The 21,228-nt window shown below is 42.6% G+C and overlaps 1 protein-coding gene across 2 annotated transcripts in view; it reads right to left on the reverse strand.

The window, feature by feature from the left end:
- Positions 1-21,228, reverse strand: part of LOC100352221 (histone-arginine methyltransferase CARM1) — a 364,053-nt gene that overhangs the window by 131,628 nt on the left and 211,197 nt on the right. For both annotated transcript variants that reach the window (XM_070051461.2, XM_089316607.1), the window contains exons 4-6: positions 20,207-20,313; positions 18,545-18,649; positions 409-519 (exon numbers count right to left, since the gene is read on the reverse strand). In XM_070051461.2, coding sequence (XP_069907562.2) covers positions 409-519; positions 18,545-18,649; positions 20,207-20,313 — 323 coding nt within the window. The remainder of the gene's footprint in view (positions 1-408; positions 520-18,544; positions 18,650-20,206; positions 20,314-21,228) is intronic.

A 21,228-nucleotide genomic window follows, 5' to 3' on the forward strand; every position in this document is an offset into this window, starting at 1 on the left:
AAGTCACATTTGAAGGGAGTGAGGCAGCCACTGTCAATACACCATTGAAGAAGGAAAACAAAGTTAAGACTAGCTCCAGTGAAATCTAACTCCTTATCTTGTAGGTCAGCAAAGGTAAGAAATCACTCAGCACCCCACTGCACCCCCAGCTAACACGCCACACAGTGGATAGGAAAGGAGAAGGTTTTGCTATAGTTTCAGCATCAGTGAAATTTAAAAAAATAACTGCTTCATTTCCACCACTACAGGGAAGCTGGGCACTGGTAGCAGCAACATTCTAATAGAAAAACACGAGACGCTGGGAAAACACATGATTGAAAAGGACCTACCTGGAAGAGTCCATCACTTGGTACCATGACCTGTAAGGAAGACCTGGTCTGTAGCTGCCTTCACAAAGTCATCACTCACCTCCGCATATTGTGCTACCGAACTGGCTTCAACTGCATAGACTTTCTTAGTGCCAGCCTGTACGGCAAAAAAAGACAGTATTCCCAATCCACAGCCCACATCTAGCACAACCTGCAAGGAGAGAAGACAAAGAAGGCCTTAAAACACAAACAGGTGATTGGCACCTGATTGGTACAAGATCAGCTCTGAGCATTCGGATCAGACGTAACTGAGGTACAAGCTTAGCTATTTATTAGTGGTCCTGCCTGGGCAAAGTTAGGAGTCTCTGAGAGTTTATTTCTCCCACACATTAAATGGAATTAATAATAGTCACTTTTCAAGGTTGGTGGTAGGGACTGAATAATATGAAATATAGGCAAAGCACATTTCACGTGATTCTCATGTCTTATGTCATTGTTAGTATCATTGTAACTTCTAAGAACATTTATTTATTTATTTGGAAGGCAGAGTTATGGGGGTTGGGAGGGAGAGAGCTTCTATCTGCTGGTTCACCCCCCACATGGCTGCAATGGCCGAAGCTGGGCCAATCCAGACTCAGGAGCCAGGAGCTTCATCCAGGTTTCCCACATGGTTACAGGGGCCCAAGCACTTGGACTATTTTCTGCTATTTTCCCATGCCGTTAGCAGGGAGCTTGTTTGGAAGTGAAACATGGGGGACACAAACTGACACCCATACGGGATGGTGGCCTTGAATGTGGTGAGTTTACCTGCTATGCCACAATGCCAGCCCCTATTGTAGTTTGTTAGTAACCTGGCCTGCTCTGGGGATGCATAGGGCCAAGAATAGCAGATTGTCATGAGTGAGCTTGCTCCACCAAGTCTATCAAAAGGAACAAAATGAAAACCGTTTCAAGTATGTTTAGAAATAAATGAAGACAAAATGCTGAAATATGTAAAGTGAGGTGTGTGTGCTTTTTTTTTTTTTTTTTTAAACGGGGCTCCCTCCCCACAGGTGGGGACATTTCTGTGAAGGGCATGAGTGTATTAAGGTACTCAATTGCTGACATTTTTGTTCCACTGTCTGTGTTCAGATTTGCAACTTCTATCAAGGAAACTGCCATTCACCAGCACAGAAGTTACCCTTGGAATCTGTGTGCTGAGTACAAGGTTCACAGAACCTTGCCAAGGCTAAGACCCCAATTTCCATCTGAGAGATGAATTTTCAAGATGTTGTACTTTATCTCATTGCTGACTTTCATTCTGAGCATCTTTGGCAGTAAACATTGTTACCTGGTTTTCAATTTTCATATTAGCCACATGAGTAGACAGCATTATTAAACCCACTTAATAGATGAAAAGACTAAAAATCAGAGTCACTAACCAACCAACTCAAGTTCAAGTAACAGTAAGTAGGGGAGCCAAAAACTGAAAAAGAACATTGTACCTTCCAAGCTCTTGTTCCACATTATCATACAGTGCTTACTAAGATTCCTCTTCTATATAATTAAAATTCCACACAGTAATGCCAATCGGCAATATTTGACAAAGAAACTAGGATTCTTGTTAGAAAATTTAGGTAAGTTAACAAATCCTAGTAGTAGGAAAATTTTTACAAAAAAAAAAAAAAGAGGAGGAGATATCAGGAAGTTTTATGCCTGCATGTGTGTGTCTTAACCACAATATCACACTGTGCTGACATAGATACTGTGCCATTATTCCACGAGAACATGCTGTTTGTAATGGGTTCACAGTGCTCACTTATATTAATTCTAGAGCTGTGGCTGTATTCCATATGGTTTCCTAGGGTTTGAGTAATTAGCAGCACTACCAATTTAAAATGTCACCCAGACTCCAAAATTGGCTGTCAGGCTGTCTATACTTTTAGAAATACCAACATTCTCTTCTCTTCATCCTTCCCAGGAAATACATACTCGTCCATGGCCACGGTCCACTGCGTGAATACTCATAACTGTCATTTAGGAAGAGGATGCTGTAAGGTTGGAGAGTGCAGCCCATGGCCCCAAAGAATATGCACCCTACTTAGGAGAATCTTGCCAGGACCTTATTCAATACACTTCCAGCTACCAAGTTTAACCCAAAGTATGGCTGCAAAATTAAAAAATGGGAATTGCATCTGGATGCTCTGGTGACAGATGCCTTAGAAATGTGTAAATGGGGCTCTTTGCCTAATTGATTAGGGTGACATGAACATCATGTTTTTTAGTTCTCTTGTACCTACAGACTAAAAAGCAAAGAAATATCTCATCACTAGGAGATAGATTAGAGAGAAAGGGAATGAGGACAGAGAGAAAACAGCCAGAGATGCAAGGGAGCCTGACACGGTTAAATCTTTGACAAACTGGTCTACTTGGGAGGAATATACTTTAATAGATCTGGACTACAGCTACAGAAGAAGTGGAACCTTACAAACTGAGGCAATTTTCTAAATACATTGAACCACAATGCTCAGTTGTTTGACTAATTCAACACAGACCATGAGTCTTGAAAAGGGTTTTTTTTTTAGCATTATAATTCCATCAGCTTCTTTTTTGTGTGTATACTTAAAAATGTAATAAGTGAATTTTGTAAAGATTTATTTCTAATTTACTTGAGAACAATAGTTAGAGAGAGAGAGGCAGAGAGAGAGAGGTCTTCCATCTGCTGGTTCATTCCTCAGATGGCTGAAACAGCTGGAGCTGAGCCCATCTGAAGCCAGGAGCTTCTTCCAAGGCTCTCATATGGGTGCAGGGACCCAAGGACTTGGGCCATGTTCTATTGCTTTCCCAGGCCATCAGCAGGGAGCTGGATCAGAAGTGGAGCAACCAGGACTCGAACCAGCACCCATACAGGATGCTAGGACCACAGGTGGATGCTTAACCTACTACCTCACAGCGTGCTGGTCCCAATAAGTGAATTTTCAATCATATGACTGGGAAGAGTGAGTGAGGAGGTCAAGGACATTGGGCCTTGTCTACAGAAGCCATTAACTTGGTAAACAAAGCCATGGAGGGCTGAGGATAAAGTTCATGGTGAAAAATTACTTGGCCTGGGGCTGGTGTTGTAGTGTAGTGGGTGAAGCCACCACCTACAACACCAGCATCCGATATGGGCACCAGTTCGAGTCCAGGCTCCTCCACTTTCAAGCCAGAACACTGCTAATGTGCTTGTGAGGGCACCAGAGGATAGCTCAAGTGCTTGGGTCCCTGAACTCACATGGGAGACCCAGAAGAAGCTCCTGGCTCTGATCTGGCCCAGCTCTGGCCTTGTGGCCATTTGGGGAATGAACCACTAGATGGAATATCTGTGTCTCTCCCTCTATCTCTTAATTCTGGCTGTCCAATAAATAAAATAAAAAACAGAAAACTCATTAGGCCTGCAAGTATCAGGCCTGATGGAAAGATCTGGCCTGAGTCCTTTCTGGAGGGATTGCCAAGACTTTGGGAGAAGGCAGGGCATTAACACAGATGATTCCACCACACGAAGTTTGAGGCTGCCTCAAAGTTTCTTCTTTTCTTCTTAAAGAAGGTGATGTTGAGTCCACTTTTTATTTTAGCATTGTTAAACCATCACAGAACTGGATCTTGCTGAGCTTGGATTTTTCTTTTTCTTTTCTTTTTTTGACAGGCAGAGTGGACAATGAGAGAGAGAGAGAGAGAGACAGACAGACAGAGAGAAAGGTCTTCCTTTTCCGTTGGCTCACCCCACAATGGCTGCTGCGGCCGGCGTGCTGCGCCAATCCGAAACCAGGAGCCAGGTGCTTCTCCTGGTCTCCCATGGGGTGCAGGGCCCAAGCACTTGGGCCATCCTCCACTGCACTCCCTGGCCACAGCAGAGAGCTGGCCTGGAAGAGGGGCAACCGGGACAGAATCCGGTGCCCCAACCAGGACTAGAACCCGGTGTGCCGGCACTGCAGGTCAAGAATTAGCCTATTGAACCCTGCGGCGCCAGCCCGCTCAGCTTGGATTTTCAACTGGATGTTGCTCAGCTGGGATTTTCAGGAAGTGAGCTACGTTCAAAGTGCTTTTGGCTTACTGTATTTTCAACTTGCGATGGATGTATGGGGATGCCATCCTAAGCTGAGGAACACCTGAACTCTCTGCTTCTTCCACAGTAAAAATGAGGACCACCTGTTGAGTTGCACAGAGCCTGAATCCCTGGGCCAGCACTTTGGCAGCAGCCCCTCAGAGAACACTGGACGTGGCACGAGCAAGCCATCCATTTTCCGATGTTGAACACCGAGATTAGGGAACCGTTTGCTTCAGTAGGTTTCATGCACTGACCGCTACGTTTCCTTTCAGTGACATCCCCTCATCTCATTTTGCTACCTGGGAAACTCATCCTTCAAGACCCGGCTTAGGGGCTGACAGGGCATCATGGGCCACCGCCTGTGACGCTGGCATCCCATGTGAGTACCAGGTCAAGTCCCAGCTCCTTCACTTCTGACCCAGCTTCACGCTAATGTGACTGGGAAAGCGGCAGAAGATGGAGGTACCTGTGTCCTCACCACTCATGGAGGAGACTTGGATGGAGTTCCAGGCTCCTGGCTTCGGCCCAGCTCACCCCAGTCATTGTGGTTATTTGGGAAGTGAACTAGTGGATAACTAACTCACTCATTCTCTCTCTCTCTCTCTCTAACTGCCTCTTAAATAAATAAATAAATCTTTTTTTTAAAGACCCAGTTGAAAAATCCCTCTTTGGCAATGCATTTCCCACCTCCCCCAGTCAGTCTTGACTGGGCTCTCTGGTACCTAACACACTGCTCCATAACCGCACTCAGCACAGGATAGTGCGAGTATTTCTTTATGTGCGTATCTTCCCTGTTTAGCTTTTGGGCTTCCTGAAGATAGGAATCACAGAATTCTTTTAAAAACTTTTAATTTATCTTTTTTATTTTTTAAAATTTTTATCAATATAATGAGAACAGAGCTCATGCATTCCAGAGGTTGTTTTCTTGGGATCATATAATCTAACTCTCAGCTATTAGCTAGCACAGCTGGAAAGAAACAACAAAAAAAAAACCATAATAATTATTTTTTGCCTAAATGACTTAATGGGAAGACACAAAATGGCAGCCTCCTACTTCCAAACTCCCCTGAGATGTATCAGCAATGCCGTGACTTCTGCCAGCCATTCGAGTCTGGGAGTACTCTTGCATTGCCAGCCATCAAGGAGGAGGAGCCCAGCACATCCTTGCCTGATCCGAGACTGAGATCCTCAGCCTCCCTTGTCTTCTGCATGCTGGGTCATTTCTCATTTCTTGGCCTCCAGATCACCTCACAGACCTGAATTTTACACTCTGGTCAGTTCAGAATCTCCACCTTTCCTCCTCGACTATGATCCGAACATTGTCACTATTCTGGTTATCTGAGGTATTCATTTGCCAAATCCATATGCCCTGGCATAGGCCTTCTTAGAAGGTTTCTTTCATTCCAGCCACAGGACCTTAGTACATGCTGCACCCCTTGCCTGAAGTGCTCCCTACTGCTCCTCCCAAGGCAGCAGTCTATGGTCATTTTCTTTTTATCCTGCTCAATGCTGAGTATTTTCCATTTGCTCCTCCCAGCCTATCTCCACTTTTCTCCATGCTGCTCTTTGTCAAGAGCCTTACCTACAGGGGCTGCATCAATGGGTTCCTTATCATTAGACTCTATTTGGGATCCAACAAGGAAAACGACCACAGGAGATCAGAGGAAGAGACGACGGTGGGCTCAGATGGTTTATTCTTCTGGATTCTCCCTCCCTGAGTCTCCATAGCTCAGCTGTTTCCCTTCCACAGAAAGTCACAGCTTTAATGGGACTTCTACCTCTCACCTTCTACCCAGGTCTCAGTAGCCACCTTTAGACTTAGGGTACAGGAACAGGACCACAGGGTGCTCTCCCATTCATTTGTGGCTCTGTTAATTCTACCCATATCCTTGCGAATAGTCCTGCTATTGAATTCTCCTGACACAGCCCGTTGTGGGTGTCATCCCTCCCCTGTAGAGACCTTGGCTTCAGATTGCACACATCTCCATCAGAGAAACCTTTCCTGGTCTCTACTCCCCTCCTGGGCCAAGTCCTGTTGTAAGCTTTGTCATCACCTCCCCACACGCCTTCTTCCTAACACTCATCACAGTTATAATTTTCTCCCCGTGACTTACTATTTGATTAACGTGTGTCCTTTCCCCGGGTAGTAATCTTCACTGAGAGACCCCATCTGTTTGTCACTCATGATTGAACCTCTGAATATAGCCCAGGGTCTGGCACATAGAAGAGACACTTCCTAAGTCTTTGTGGGATGAAATGAATAAATGAAAATGTCTCTCATGACCATTAATAGGGAGGCATGCATGATCCAGAAAACACCATGCAAATCTATTACCTCCTTGAGAAGGCACCTGTCCCAGTGAAACCAGGCTTCTCCAACCCAGTGATTATAAGAGTGATCAAGTGAAAGGTTGACTTTCACACTGCCATTGTATCATTATGTTCTGATCCAGTTAGCTCCTGTATACAATGTTTTGTTGTTTTAAGAGAGGGAATACATTCTTAACTTCCACTGGACCACAGGTAGTAACTAGACATGGCTAATATTTGGATTATAAGGAAAGCATCAGAAAATAATGTGAAATCTCTGGCAGAAGAAATAGGGAAAAGTCAATGACTGATTCTTCTAACAGTAGCCAATATTTTGTCTATTTTGTCAATCCATTTGCATATAAACCTTTAAAAATATTAGAGATTGAGCCATAATTTTGCTCACACAGATGATTTTAATTATGTACACACTCTTGTCTTGCAAAATTTTAGATAGGGCTGATGTAGCTCCAAGGGAGTTCAAAGCTATTTATGTGTACTGACTGGGTTAAGATTACGAAGAAATTTCCAGGTCATAAAGAGTAAAAATGAAGTACATATTTATCATTTGTTGTATAATTATCCTATGCTATGCCCATCTAGTAATTTGTAGCATGAGCTTATTTACTTGTGATAACAACTATATAACTGGGTACTGTTATTTCTCCATGTTGTAGAAAAAGAAGTTGAGAATCAGAGGAAGCTACAATCATGTACTTAACACATGGCAGGGGTGGGATGCTGTATCTGTTGATATTTTCAAGGAACAGTGGTTCTTCTACTTACTATTTAATTAATTATTTATTTATTTATTTATTTACTACTTGTTGAAATTCTTTGTTACTATTTGTTGAATTGGTAGATGGTTAAGCTTATGATTACAAACAAAATTGAAAGCATGCCATTGTAAAAATTAAAACAAAAATTAAAAAAGGAGGGAGAGGATTATGACAACTATCACTATGCTCTTAAAACTGTATATAAGAAATACATGAAATTTGTTCCTATTGTATAAAATTACCTAATTTGAAGCCTAGGCTTTTTGCCACTCCTTCTACTTTCACGTCTAAGTTATCCTTTGCACTCACCCATAATATTGTCCAGATTTAGTTCTCCTCATCCCTGCAAATACCAAGACTCTGATTATCTCACAAAAGTGCCTCAAGTGATACCAGATATTATTTTTTAATTATTTGCTAAGCATATTTCTGACTGCAGTATCCCAACTGCCACTTTTGTATGCTTCACGTACCTAAATTCTGTACCCTTTCTACCTGTGTACTGTCACAGTCGTCATTCTTTCTGGCCGTTATTTCATTCCATCTATCACTGCCTGTACTAAACAGAGTTACACCTGCCCCCATGCTCTCAGATGGAAATCATACACTTTGCCATCATTCAGAAGGCGCCCAACACTTCTAATACCCAAACTGCAGTCTGACAGGTTGACTGAATGGCTCCTAGGCAGTCACAGCATGAGGAAACTGACAGCCTTTTGCAATCCATCACATCTCCTATGCTGGCAATTGTCAGAGAAGAAAAATTTCAAACATCAGAAGGGTTACAGAAGACATCCTTTGATAGCCTTTGCAGCTTGAACTTTATCATGACAGGAGAATTCTGTAGCAATTACTCCTCCTAAGGCAGATCTCTACATGTGCTGTGCTGTGAAACTTGCTTTCACTTAAAGGGTTGCCTGTGTTTAAATAATGCAAATATAATACTTATGAGAACCCATGTTTCACTCTGCCCTGTGTTCTAGCCGAGGACTAACTCATCACTCATCTTTTAATCACACCTTCAACAGCTCTACAACTGTTTTCTTCTGTAGTTAGGTAGAGTCTGAAGTATGTTGATCACTTTAGCTTATCTCCCCAAGATCTACTCCTCTTCAGATGCTACTAATAGACACACTGACCCAATCACTCAGCTCTAAACTGCAAGTACCCATTCATTCATCACACATCTATTGAGTGCCTCATGTAATCCATGAGGCCACGAACAGCTAGAAGCTAGTAATGGAAAGACAAACAGTACATGACTTGTAGAGGAAAAAAAGTATGTAAGGAAGCACATGAAAGAATGAAGTACAATAGGGTAATACATTGGCAGTGATGGAATCATATAAAGGTCACAGTGTGTGTATGAAGCTGGAATAGTCTACTCTACAACAAGCTCTGACAGGACTTCATTAACGTAACCCGGGTAGTGAAAACTGAAAACTGAGCCAATTTGGTGCCACTTGAACGGATGAAGAAGCAGAGACTTCAGGAAGTAGGAACAAAGACTTCTAAGAATGACAGAGGCACTCACACTTGGGAGACAACAGTTGCTGCAGAACCAGGACTGTAAGTATTACAGGTGAAAGTAGGAGCATGGTTGAAACATGATCATGACAAGAACAAAAGCTAGTGAACTTGGCAGATGCTTCATTATATATGGTCTTAAATACAAGTCTTGGTTTGACTCTTATGCAAAGAAATGTCATCAAAAAAGTAAGATCAGACGGATGGCACAGACTGCAGGGCCACAGGACAGTAGACACTGGTGGTTCCTAACCAACACCACTCTGCCCTCCCTTCCTCCTTCCACCCAGAACTTCAATTTTATTGTTTATCTTCCTCTAGATGGTTAACTAGCTCTGGTTCCAGAGATGGGGTTCTGGTTGGTATAGGGCAATCATAGGGTATTCCATTCCTCTTGCCATTGATGGGTTTAGGCTTGAGCATGTGATACAACTTTGTTAATGAGATCTGAGGGGAACTCTGCTGGGAGGTGATACTGGAAAAGGAATCCTCGCATCTAGAGAGATACATAGATAACCTGTCTATTTCTTCCCCAAGATGTGGTAAATTTAGATATGATGCTTAAGGTAACTGGATTAAAACAACATAGTCACACTACCTTTGGCTATTTTAGCCAATTTGGTTCAAGGAGGGATTTTCTTTTATGGAAATTCAAAGGTATCTTAACTGGTACAACCAGAAAAAGTAGTTGGAAAACTTTTGCAACCTTTAAGGAAAGATACAATAAGAATAAGAACCAAGAATTAGCTGTGGGACAGAGAGAAGCAGAGGAGTTGCAGAAATATTGAGTACAAAATCTAAAGGATTCAGCGATCAGAAAGGAGAAGAAAAGTTCTATACTGATTGCCAGGTTGCTGGTTTGGGCAGCTGATTATAACACATCAGGATGAAAATACTTGCCTTGTCTGGATAGAGGGGTTCTAGAAACTGCTGTTACTGATTTTCGAAATTGGTACTTTGGTTCCACTGCTAACGCTGTTACCACAGACACTGCCTGAGGAGCCCATTGCAATGGCTTCTCCAAGTTCCTCATCCCACTTATGAACACAACAAGAGTGTTTCTCACTTATGCCCGGGGATTCCTACTGAGTGGTTTCCTTATGAGAATTGCAGCACTTACTTGGCACTCACGCATGTGTACCACTGAAGTATCAGGGAGTTCATATCAGTGGGGGCATACTTTGGCCAATAGGAAATGGCAGCCAATGGACAGATCCTTATCCTTTTCCTGGATAAACTATTACAGGATGGAGTGGCTGCCTGTGGCCGCTAAAAATGTCCGACCTAATGTCAAGCAAACTTTTTCATAAGCTGTGGCCAGCTCAGTAATGCTCTCCTCCATGCTTGCTCTCTCTTGTTCCCTTTCTCCGACTTCCTTCCCCTTTCTCATTCTCCTCTCTCCTTTCCCTTCCTCCCCTGTACTTCCTGACAAAGTGCCAGCACAGAAGCCTCTGCCCCATTTTAAGTTATAGAACTCGGGCTAAGAAACTGGTGGTAGTTATAGGAAAATCACAGTGTTTACTGACATTTTCCTGGGATCTGTCTTTTCTGCATTCTTAGGACTTTTCAGTTCTAAACAAGTTACCATTCTGGAGCTAAGTAACTATGTCAATGCATCACACTTAGGAAATTACATAATGAAGAAGATTTAGGCAGAAACTCTAAATTCATCAGAGCTCAACTTCCGGTTCAGTGTGAGAAAAGAGCAGGTTTTAGAACAGTACTGTGAAGCACTTATTAATTTTTTTTGTCTATGGGGCCGGCACCGTGGCTCACTTGGTTAATCCTCCACTTGCGGTGCTGGCATCCCATATGGGTGCCGGGTTCTAGTCCTGGTTGCCCCTCTTCCAGTCCAGCTCTCTGCTGTGGCCCAGGAAGGCAGTGGAGGATGGCCCAAGTGCTTGGGCCCTGCACCCGCATTGGAGACCAGGAGGAAGCACTTGGCTCCTGGCTTCAGATCGGCGCAGCGTGCTGGCCATAGCGGCCATCTGGAGGGTGAACCAACAGAAGGAAGACCTTTCTTTCTGTCTCTCTCTTACTGTCTAACTCTATCTGTCAAAAAAAATTTTTGTCTGACCGAACTGCTTTCTACTAACCTTATTCTTTTTTACCTACTTATAGTCTTAGCCTGGAAAACTAATGTTAAGTCAACCATTTTATAACTTGTTATAATAGAGAATCTTCTATATAAACCTCGAATAAATCAGTAGTTACCCTGAACTTGTTCTAGAGTGAGAGTGAAAAGTTTGGAAATTCAACCTTAGGAGGTATCTAAAACTTTCATTCAGTGGGTAGGTTATGTACTAGGCAGAAGTTAACTTCAATCAAACAATGTAAATGAAATGTTAATCCTTCAAACCTCCTCTTTCCTTCCTGACCCCTTTCCCATGAACAGCTAGTACACAGAAAATATCACCATAGCAACCTGTTCCTACATGACTGGGTTTGCAAAATTAAGAGTTGGTCTGATCATCATTAGGGTCATTTAACAAATATTTCTGGTTCTCCCTGAAAGTACACAATAGAATTGTACTTCTCTGTCCTTCCCATAAGAATGACATTGGCCCATGTGATGTCATGGGCCTCTTTCAAGCAAGACCAGCAGAGGCAGAGATTGGAGTGATGCATACATAAGCCAAGGGACACCTGGAGCTGCTAGTGAGCACCAGGAGGTAGGGAAACAAGGAAGCATCCTCTCCAGGAACCTTCAGAAGGAGCATGTTCCTGCAGATACTTTGATTTTCAATTTCTTGCCTCCAGAATGGAGAGACAATCTGTTGTAATAAGCTATCTAGTTTGTAGTAATTTCCTAAGCAGTCATAGGAAACCAAAACAGCCTTCAAAGCATACGCCACGGAAAAGACAGAAAAATGTGTGTGCATGTGTGTGTGTAACATGTATGTTATATGTATGTTAACAAAGATGGTTTTTCACTCTCACATCCTACTTCTCCCCCCTGCCACAAGCATTCCAAAACTCACATTAATAAAGTACCAGTCCCTCAGCACAGAACATATGAAGAATGACTTTCTGCCATTCCTCAAATTACCATGTAGTATAGGTCTTGGATACACACAGATCTGAGTTTGCATAAAACTCTACCACTTGGTCACATATAACCCAAAAAAAGTCAATGAAACTTTTGTAGTTCCAGTTCTTTCATCTACCCCAGTAACCTAACACTATACATTGTGTTTGCTTGTTGTATGGTGTAGTTGTATGGTGTTGTGGCTCCATGCACCTGAACCTGACCCACATACTTGGGGGAACAGCCCCCTTAGGAGGCAGCACCAGCCTCACAGCAGGGAAGTGAACGCATCGGTGCTCCTCTCCAGCACCCTGGTCGCTAAAGCAGAGGACTGACCCAGCCTCTGTAAGTTGGACTTTGCAAGGTATGACATCACAGGGAATTCTGATGAGCTCACAGCTGCCTCCAGGTCCTAGAGCAGCAGCAAGAAGGTTCTAAGGACAGCACTCAGGTCAGTGCCGGGTGACAGCTGTACACAGGGCAGTGTCTGTGTCTGGCCACGCTGCTGTGTGCCGTCGCTCTGTAGCATGAGCCTGGACATTATTCTGGTTATGTATCCTCCAGGTCTAATTTTCTGATGTTCTGGTATCTTTTTAGGATTTTTTTCTTCTTCTTAAATTAGCAGAGTTTGTGTCTGAGGCTGGCAGGTAGGAATGTCAACTAACACACTGGGACTGAATGACAGAGAACTCAGCAGGAATCGGGAGTCATTCCCTTCTCCTCCTGTTTCCCTACATGGCTAGGAACAAGGATTCCACTACCACCAAGTTAACTACGAAGTCAGAGAAAGAAGTGAAGGGTGAGAAGAAATTAAAGAGAGCAAGATCTTACAGGCAGCATTTGTTCTGGTCAATAATTAAGATGAGGCTTCATCCATGTGCCAGGTTAACCAACAGCATGCAGTGTTTTAAAAGGAGAGAAAAACTTCAAGACAGGATTAGAAATGGACTCAGAGGCCTTGGACCAAATTGATGATAAATCCACACCAAAGAAAACTCAAATCAGAAGGAAGCTGGGCTCTGCAAACCCAAGTATCAGCAACAGTCTGAACAGGTTGCTTTGCATGTTTGTTGTTATTTATGTTTTCTTTGAAGCCTTGAAATCCCCGAAACCGTTCTGCCTAAGCCAGCCTCACATTCGGATGCACTAAGCAGCTGTTGCAACTGGGGATTCTCTCCTTTGTGGAAATGCTGATTTGAAAGAATAATAAGCTCTTGGCTCCTGCTTACTCTCACAAGTTTCCAGCAACTGGTACCCTGACAAATGAAGTGTCAAAACATTTCCAAATTAAAACCCCACAGCTCACTAAACCCCACACCCTCAGCAGGATGGACTTTCCATGCCTGTACCCAGCACACAGTTGAAGAAACTAAAAATAGCCAGATGGCAATTAGGAGAAACTCCATGGAAAGGAGATGGGGTGGGTTCCAGCAGGGTCAGCTTCCTGGATGGACTCCAAATGAAGTTCTCAGCCAGCAGTGCTCTGGCCAAGAAAGGATTTTCATTAAACTGCATGGAGGTGGCAGAATGAAAACTCAAAACTTGAAAGATTTAAAATTATAGCAGAAGTGGAAACTATAGCACCGTTCTCCAAGACCATCAAAAAGAATACTACTTGGTAATATGTATTGAGTTCCTATTGTAGGTCACAAACTGAGCATTTCATACACACTTTATCATCTTGAACTTACAAGGATTCTAGGAAGTATCTACTCACTCCTAGAGATAAGAAAATCAAAGCCCAGAGATCGTAGACAACCTGAAAACCAGTAGTAGTCTATGGCAGACACATGATCAATGATCAAGCTGAAGTTTCAACTTAGCTTTCTGGCTCCAGAACTCAAGAGAGTAACCTTGGCACATCGCTGCCCCATACCTTTATGGGGATGCTTCAGTGACCATGATGTTTTCATCCCATCTTTAGGCCTAAAGAAACAAAAGTCTTCCTTAGCAATCTCGGTCCACATTCCCATGCTCAGTATCTCTCAGAGGTCATGGGTGTGGGCTCTAAAGTAAGACCCTGGGTCTTAGCTTGGCCTTTTCATGTGTTGTCATGCAAAATGGGGTACATTATCTAGGTTCCCAGGCTTTAGTTTTCTCACTTGTGAAAGGGCAGTAACAGTCGTCTTTATCGCATACAGTTCTGATGAAGGTTAAGGGAAACAGTGCATGGAAAACCCATAGCATGGTGCTTGCCTGAACTAAGCTCCTCAATAAATAACAGCCACTGGTATTGACTATTCTAAAACCATGCCCTTTTAAGTAGTCAATATCAATGACCTCTGAGGGAGTCAATTTCAATGAAGGAGAAGACAAGGGTTTACTGAAAACATAGCACCCTCCAGAGACACACACGGGTTGTTGTAAACTTGCTCTCAGTCTGATAAGAGAAAAAAAAAAAAAAAAAAAAAGGGAATTTGGCTTCAGTGTGACCAGTCATCCTGGTGTGTCAGGGACGGAGGAGATTCCTGGGACACTAAAAGGAGGTAGTTTGCTCGTGTAGTTTTTACAGGGAGGGGACATTTCCTCCCAGGAGAGGGCAGCAAAGGACTGACAGTGTCACTTACCATTCCTCATTTTCCCCACACAGGAATGACTCATCTGACATGACACTGGGAAAGAGAACTGAGCATGTCCAGCCCCAGCACTTGGACTTGGTCAGCGGGCTCACCTGCCTGGTAAGTGTGCCCTTCAGTCTCCCGTGTGGGGAATCTGATGGGCAGGCTCTGGATCTATGTGGGTGAACAGCTGTTTGCCACACAACTGAGTGCAGAAGTTCAACTTGAGAGGAAAAAAGAAGCAGTTTTATTGGGCCATAGGTATAAGCTTTCTTCTCCAAGCAGCGATATTAATAATGAAGCAAGTATTGTTTATATCTGACATCTGTGTCTATTTCTAAACTGGTTCAGAACTCAAAGGGTGAGAGGGATATAATTAATTATCCACCATGTGATTAATTATCACCTTCATAAACCCCAACAGATGGATGCCTATTTTATTTCATTGGCTGAAAAACCTGTTTTAGGCAGGCAAGAGATGGGTGTTTTGTAGAATCAAATGACATTAGAGCTAGAAGTGGCCTTAAAGATGATCTGGTCCAATATCTCCATTGTTATAGATGAATATATATATATATATATGTGTGTGTGTGTGTGTGTGTACATATTTATATGTATGCAATGGCCAAGTGACATAATCCAAATATCCAAGTAAGAAATCTGTGAAAGGCTTTTACAATGCAAATGATTGATGTGATCATTAGTTTGGGAAATTGTATTTAGAAGCTGGAACCAGAATTAAAAATGGATTGCAGAAATATAGAAAATAGATCCTAGGTTCCAGATTAAAACTAAGTCCTAATAGAATGAAAGAAGTTTCTCTCAACTCCAAAAAATATCCTCAAACCACGAAGAAAAAAATCAATGGTAGTTCACGGTTTAATTTTGCTTTAATTGTACAAAAACCACCTTAGGCAACAAGACTGCTTACCACAACCTTAAATACCAGAGAAGATGACAAAAGAGACAAATCTTGCTCCTCCATCCTCATCCTACCCATCTCTCATAATCAGATCCTCTTCCTTAGGAATGTTTAATTCATAATTGATGTAACCAGGCAAATGCCCCACTGGCAAAGCAAGGTTCCTAGGCACCTCAAAATTTATGAGGAATTAGACCCTGTTACCAACTATAGCCATTTCGGGTCTTGCCTTGTCTCTAATCTTTTACCCTTGGTCAGTGGAGTACCTAGATGTAACTTTTAGAATGTGTCCAGTCTTGAGTGAGAGGAAGTCCACATCACCTTATTCCTTCCAATAACTGAATTTACCTGGACAGAATGCTTGCAGTAACTTCCTGAGAACTCAGAAAAGGAAACAATGCAGGCAGATAGAGGAAGAAGACTAGAATTTAAAACAGTACCGAGCTAGGTGTGAGTTTACCCCCATTTTCCTTTATGTGAACCCTGGCCTGAACTCACTGCACCAGAAATGGGCACCAAGATGTAGACCAAGAAGGCTCCTGAGGTCATCCCCTTGTCAGGTCGTACAGAAGCAGAGGGGACCCCGAATGTTCAGAGTGTGGGAATACTCTGTTTTTCCTCTGTCCTATTTTCCTCTCCTCTTCCTCCCTCTTCTCTCCTTCTTTTCTTTCCCTTCTATCACACTCCAGACCAGACTCTAAGAATCTTGAGGTAGTGGGAGCATCAGCCTGGAGGGGCCCAAGCTAGGAGGGAGGGAAACCTTCCTCTATTTAATAACGCTAACATTCTCAAAGCCAGCTGCCACCCTCCCCCAACCCCCAACCTTTTTATTTCCTGTGTTCCCTCTCTGCTTGATCAATATATAAACATGTCATGGAAGTGTGTGACAGAGCAAGGTTTTTGTCCACACCCTGGAAAGTGGTCCCAGGGAATCACAAAGGATCAAGAAGTTCATGGGAAAGATGGAGCTTGGCAAAGCAACTCCTTACAGTTGCCTTTACAAATTCCTGGGCTCACCCTCGATTTGTGCATGCATGGATCTGATATTAATTAGCATACCAAAACTTTGAGAACTCCATCCAGCTGCCAAACTGAATAGTGGGTGACACACACAGAGGACAGATCCAAACAGTACTTCCAAGGCACTGAAAACTGAAGTGACATGGAATGGACAGCCAATTATCAAATGGAATTTGTGGCCTGAACCTAACCATGTTGACTCTGCTACAACAAGAGTATCAACATTCTCCATAGAACCGGTTTAGACTAGTCCTAGAGTCTCATGATATATTCAAAGTGTAGAGGATACAATCCAGAATTTCTTAGCATATGAAGAATCAGGAAAATGTCAATTTCATTGGGAAACTATAACCTGAAGCCACACTGCAATGATACAGAGGTTAGAGAAAAAAAAATCAAAGCAGCTATTATTTTAAGAGTTCCAATCAGCAGTCATCAACATTGCTGAAACCAATGAAAAAAATGGGAAGTATTAGCCAAGAAATAGATAAGACACAGTGTCAAATGGAAACTTTGGAACTGAAAAAATACAATAACCAAAATAAAAACTTTACTGATGGGCTTGCTAAATTACATTTGTATATATTTTAAGTTTGGTCTAAAGCTTTCTCTTTATACAGTGAACTATAACCTAACTTGGATGAACTATAGACTCTTCTACCAAGTAGCTGGATCTCAGCCAATCACATCTGGCCAACTGTTCAAACTCTGTTCACATAAAACAGCTGTGAACTGTAATCAATTGGGCTGTCTCTGTACCTCACTTCCATTTTCTGTATGCCACTTTTTTTTTCCCCTCTGGCTACAAATGTAACCATGAGACAAAGCAAACATTCTGAAGCATTTTGGTCTGGACTTCTGGCCAACTCTAGAATTGCAAATAAAGCCAATCAAAATCTGTAAAACCAGATTTGTTTTAATTTTCTCTTACCATTCTCCTTAGAAGAATGGAAACAAAAGAGGAAGTCTCCCCAGGTAAGCCAACTTCTCAAGGGGGCCACTTTTCAGTAGACCACAGATCTACCATTATTACGGCTGTGGAACAGACCAAGCATCTCAGAGTTTAGTGTTTTCTCTAATATCACATAGTTAACAGAGAAAAAAACAAAATAAAATAGGCCCTACAACCACTGGTTCCCCTGACCAGTACTATTGCCTCTGATATGAGTTGCTCAGTATTTTGAACATTTTGACTATCTCACTGGTAGAAGAATAATGGACAACAGTTGTATAATGTATTAGCAGCGATTCATCATTCAGATCCATTTCATGAAGGAAATAAATGCATGCACATGTGGAGTCTATGAAAAAATTGAAATTGAGTATCTCATGAAGAGCTATTCATTACATAGCAATAAAGCCCCTAACCTGTTCTATGCACCAAAATGTAGTTCATTCAGCCTCTTGAGTTCCAGGCACTCAAAGCTTAATTTTTTTATTGAGATGAAATTCATATAACATCAAATTAACCATTTTAAAGTGTATAATTTAGCATCCCTTAATACATTTACTATGTTATGCAGCCATTAGCTCTATCTAGTTGCAAGACATTTTCATTGCTCCATTTCTAATTCCCTCTTCATCCCTGGCCCCAGTCAAGCTCTGACAACCAGTGGCATGCCTTCTGTTTTATTTATCTTTATATAAATAAAATCCCATGACCTTTTGTGACAGGTTTCTTTGACTTAGCATGTATTCGAGGTTTACCCACATTGATGTATGTGTCAGCATTTCATTCCTTTTGATGAACAGTGTTCATAATATTCCATTGTGTGAAGATGCCACATTTTGTTTGTATATTCATCAGTTGGTGAGCACTGGATTGTTTCTACTTTTTGGACATTTTGAATCATGCTGCATTTGTGTACAAGTATGTGTTTAAATGCCTGCTTTTGATTCTTTGGGGTACACAGCTAGGAGTGGAATTGCAAGGTAATAGGTAATCCGATCAAAGCCTCATTTGGATTCTGTTCTTGACAAGTCTCCTTAACATGACATGAGATGGGCAACCTGCTACCAGCATTACCTTGTCTCTAAAGTCACTGTGGTTCTGGAGGATGGCTCTGTGGTAGGTGGCTGTCCTCACGAAATCTTGCATCATGTTCTGCTGCTGGGAAATGCAGCCATAAAACTGCAAGGGAAAGAGAGGGAGAGGAGGAATCAACAGCCCATGAAGCAGCACCGTCATGCACATCTGGTTCTCGCAGTCACCCTGATCAAGGCAGGTGTATGCTTTGACACACAGGGAAGCAGAGGCTGAGAGAGACATGGTGATTCACCAGCTGACACTAGCCCCACTTGATATTAGTGCCAAAGAGTCACGCCAGATTTTTTTCCACAATATATGGAGAATGTGTACTATGAAATACAAATGCATGGATTCCAAAGTTGCTTTTGCATCAAAATAAACTCTTGCTTTAAATTTCATTTTTTTTCTACAAACTATTAGCAGTACCTTCATTTTTATAAGATGTAGAATTTCAAGTAGATTCCACACTTCTGAAACCTGCTCTAGATACAGGGCTAGATTGTTCTGAGATAGGTGCTCAGGGTCCCTTCCTAAAGTGGAAGCTCACACAGAACAGGTGAAGAATAAAGAGTTGGGGCTAGCATTGTGGCACAGCCATCACCTGCGATGATGTCATCAAACATAGGCACCAGTTACAATCCAGCTCCCTGCTAACAGCCTGGGAAAACCAGTGGAAGATGGCCTCCTGCCTCCTGGATTTCGCCTGACCCAGCCGTGGCTGTGGCAGCCATCTGTAGAGTGAGCCACCTGATGGAAGCTCTCTCCCTGTCTCTCTTCTCTCTCTCTTCTCTCCTCTCTCTCCCTTCCTCTGTATCCCTCCCTACCCTTCCTCTCTCTTTCAAATAAACAAATAAATCTTAAAAAAAAAGAGTTGAGAGAGGAAAGGGTTAGGTCCAAAATATCAACTGCCATGAAGAACCCCTCAGCCTTGCCTCGAGAGGAAGATGTACTTGGCCAGAAGTAAGTGATGGCGCTAATTCTGATGGATAAAGAATCAAGCTGGGTGGGGTGATGCGGTACATATAAACTCATGGACACTGACAGTGATAAATAGCATCACTGTAATCACCACTATTTACGAGAGCTTTCTGTGTGCCAGACACCAAGCTAAGTGCTTCCCAGACATCACCTAATCAAATTAAATCATCACAACATTCAGACGAATTACACTCTTCAACTGAAGAAACAAAGATACAGCAACTTGCCCAGGTTCTAACATGTCAATCACTGGATGTACACACATAATTCATTCAATATTTTATTAATTTATCTATTTATAAGGCAGAGATATAGACAGACAGTGAAATCTTACATCCACCGATTCACTCCCTTGAGGCCTGCAACAATCAGGGTTGAGCCAGATAAAGCCAAGAGCTGGGTGTCTCCCAAGGGTGACAAGGATCCAAGTATTTGAGTCATTACCTGCTGCTTTCTGGTGTGCACATTATCAGGAAGCTGGCATCAGGAGTGTATCTGGGTCTGTGACATGGGATACCTACACCCTAGCATGGAGACTTAAATCCAAGTGATACTATTACTGCTGGTCTCACTTTGAGACCTACTGCAGTAGAATACCAACTGTCTCCTCTCCACCCGACTACGTGTGCTCCCAGGCAAGGGTCACCTTGAAACAGTATAACCAGGGGCCGTTTTGCTGACCTGGAAGTACTGTGCTGCAGATGCCTCTTCTGTCCGCTGGCTGAACACTGAACACTCCTTTTTCTGATTCCGGCATCTTTTCAAGATATTTGAAAATGCACTGAACTCTGCACAGACAAAGGAACAAAAAAAAATCCACCTTGAAAAATCTTCACCTTGAAAACCAGAGAACTCACTGTTGCACTATGCAAAAAAATTCCAACTGTGAAAACAGTAGAAGATGGAAACAGCATGTTCGGTCCTGAACACACGCATGAGAAGGAACGGCAAGGTGGAAATGGGTACTGCTCGGAGGCGTGACATCCCTATTTACACTTGCCAGACATATCTGCATTCAGAAATGTCAAGTGGGAGAGCAGAATGGGACACAGGCGGGGTCTGGGCTCCTCGAATTCTCCCAGTACTGTGCTCACAAAGCTCATGGGACTTTTCCTCAGTTTGTGTTCTGTGGAAGGTAATTATTTGATGATAAGTAAAAAAAAAAAAAAAAAACTATATCTGTGAATACAAAAAAAAGATCATATATGTAAAACCTCATTCTATCACCACAATAGAAGAATTCTTTTCTTAGTATTTGCTAGCTATATATAGAACTGGTAAATTACTAAGGATATATACATACCAGGGAATGCTTCCCATTATTTGGAGAAAAATGTGGAAGTGAAGGCTCAAAACAATCTAGAAGTGACATTACTAATAAGACAGCACACACAGTTGCTGAATGCTGTTACAGCTGCCTGAGAAATGGCTTTTGAAGTCTACCCAGCAGTGTCCTCTGTCTGTGGCCTCTTCCCTCTGTACAACAAGCATTATGACCAGGTTTCCATTTCTAGCTCACGCTTGAATCTTTAATGCCCACCCACTCTTTGTCGGCGACAAGCTCTAGTCCTTGCCACCCTAGATTCAACCTGTCACGTTCCCACCTGCCCCTGCTCCAGTTCCCTTCCGCATCCTGTCTTACTGAAAGGACACCTACACTCCTACCACACAGATGCATTACAGATTCCCCCATCAGCTTGGGC

Source organism: Oryctolagus cuniculus, chromosome 1 (genome assembly GCF_051225735.1).
Source record: "Oryctolagus cuniculus isolate XC-2025 breed Fujian yellow rabbit chromosome 1, ASM5122573v1, whole genome shotgun sequence".
NCBI classification, from domain to species: domain Eukaryota; kingdom Metazoa; phylum Chordata; class Mammalia; order Lagomorpha; family Leporidae; genus Oryctolagus; species Oryctolagus cuniculus.